This window comes from Etheostoma spectabile, chromosome 23, assembly GCF_008692095.1.
Source record: "Etheostoma spectabile isolate EspeVRDwgs_2016 chromosome 23, UIUC_Espe_1.0, whole genome shotgun sequence".
NCBI lineage: Eukaryota > Metazoa > Chordata > Actinopteri > Perciformes > Percidae > Etheostoma > Etheostoma spectabile.
In genome coordinates, this window is record NC_045755.1 from 9114043 (window position 1) to 9115017 (window position 975).

At 45.7% G+C, this 975-nt stretch overlaps 2 protein-coding genes across 16 annotated transcripts in view; one reads left to right on the plus strand and one right to left on the minus strand.

Annotated features, from left to right (window-relative positions):
* Nucleotides 1-975, plus strand: part of nrcama (neuronal cell adhesion molecule a) — a 1100153-nt gene that overhangs the window by 738398 nt on the left and 360780 nt on the right. The window lies entirely within an intron of this gene.
* Nucleotides 1-975, minus strand: part of LOC116673447 (cyclin-D-binding Myb-like transcription factor 1) — a 14904-nt gene that overhangs the window by 2209 nt on the left and 11720 nt on the right. The window contains exons 13-14 of the mRNA XM_032505798.1: nt 582-664; nt 113-301 (exon numbers count right to left, since the gene is read on the minus strand). Of these exons, the coding sequence (XP_032361689.1) occupies nt 113-301; nt 582-664 (272 nt within the window). The remainder of the gene's footprint in view (nt 1-112; nt 302-581; nt 665-975) is intronic.

The following is a 975-nucleotide window of genomic DNA, read 5'->3' on the forward strand; positions in this document are numbered from 1 at the left end:
ACACACACACACACACACACACACACGCGCACACACACACACACACACACAGACAAATGAGTGTGTTGTACCAATCAAACAGACACTTTATCACGGTGTGTGTGAGACTGACCGACAGGCTGTGGAGGATAATGTGTTCATGTGATGAGGGCGAGGAGCCTGTCGTCAGGGTAACCGTGCTGTTATTGGCTAAGCTGAGCGGGAGGCCCTGACTGGTGGAGAGGCTGAGTGGCAGGCCCTGATTGGACGTTGTCTGGAGGTAGTAGGTCCCAGGGGTGCCGGTGGGCTGCAGGTGGAAGGACTGCAAAGAAAACGGAGCAGTGAAGAAGAAGAGGCGTCAGAAACTTAAAGAAATGCAACTACAGTCAGGTTTTCATCCAAATGGGGAACAAATTCTAACCAAATTTTCAGAAAATCAGCAAAGAAAATGTGAGTTTCCATCCACTACTGCACTGATATTCAGAGTTGGTTCATCGGGAGAAGCAGCAGGTGGCGCCGCACAGCTCCGCCAAACAGCAGATTTAAATATAGTCATACGTTGTTATTGTATTGGCGATGAAAAACGCCTGCGTTGTGCTTACAGGAAGGATCTCGAAGGTCTGCAGGGCCCCCGTGTTCAGGGTGATGGTCTCACTGTCGCTGGCTGCTGCTGAAGGATCCGAAGCTTCAGGAGAAACACAGTGAGTCGGTCAAATGTAAAATATAAAAGTCAGTATCATCAGCATAGAAGGAATAACTCTACACCAGGGCTGCAACTACAAACCCATCGAATGTTACTATTAAAAGCGTTGGCGACCAATTTCATTATCATCGATTTGTTGTCGCGTGAGTATTATGACACTCAATAAGTTGTTGTTTGAGTATATATATATATATATATATATATATATGTGTGTGTGTGTGTATGTATGTGGATATATATGTGTGTGTGTGTGTGTGTGTGTGTGTGTGTGTGTGTGTGTGTATGTATGTATG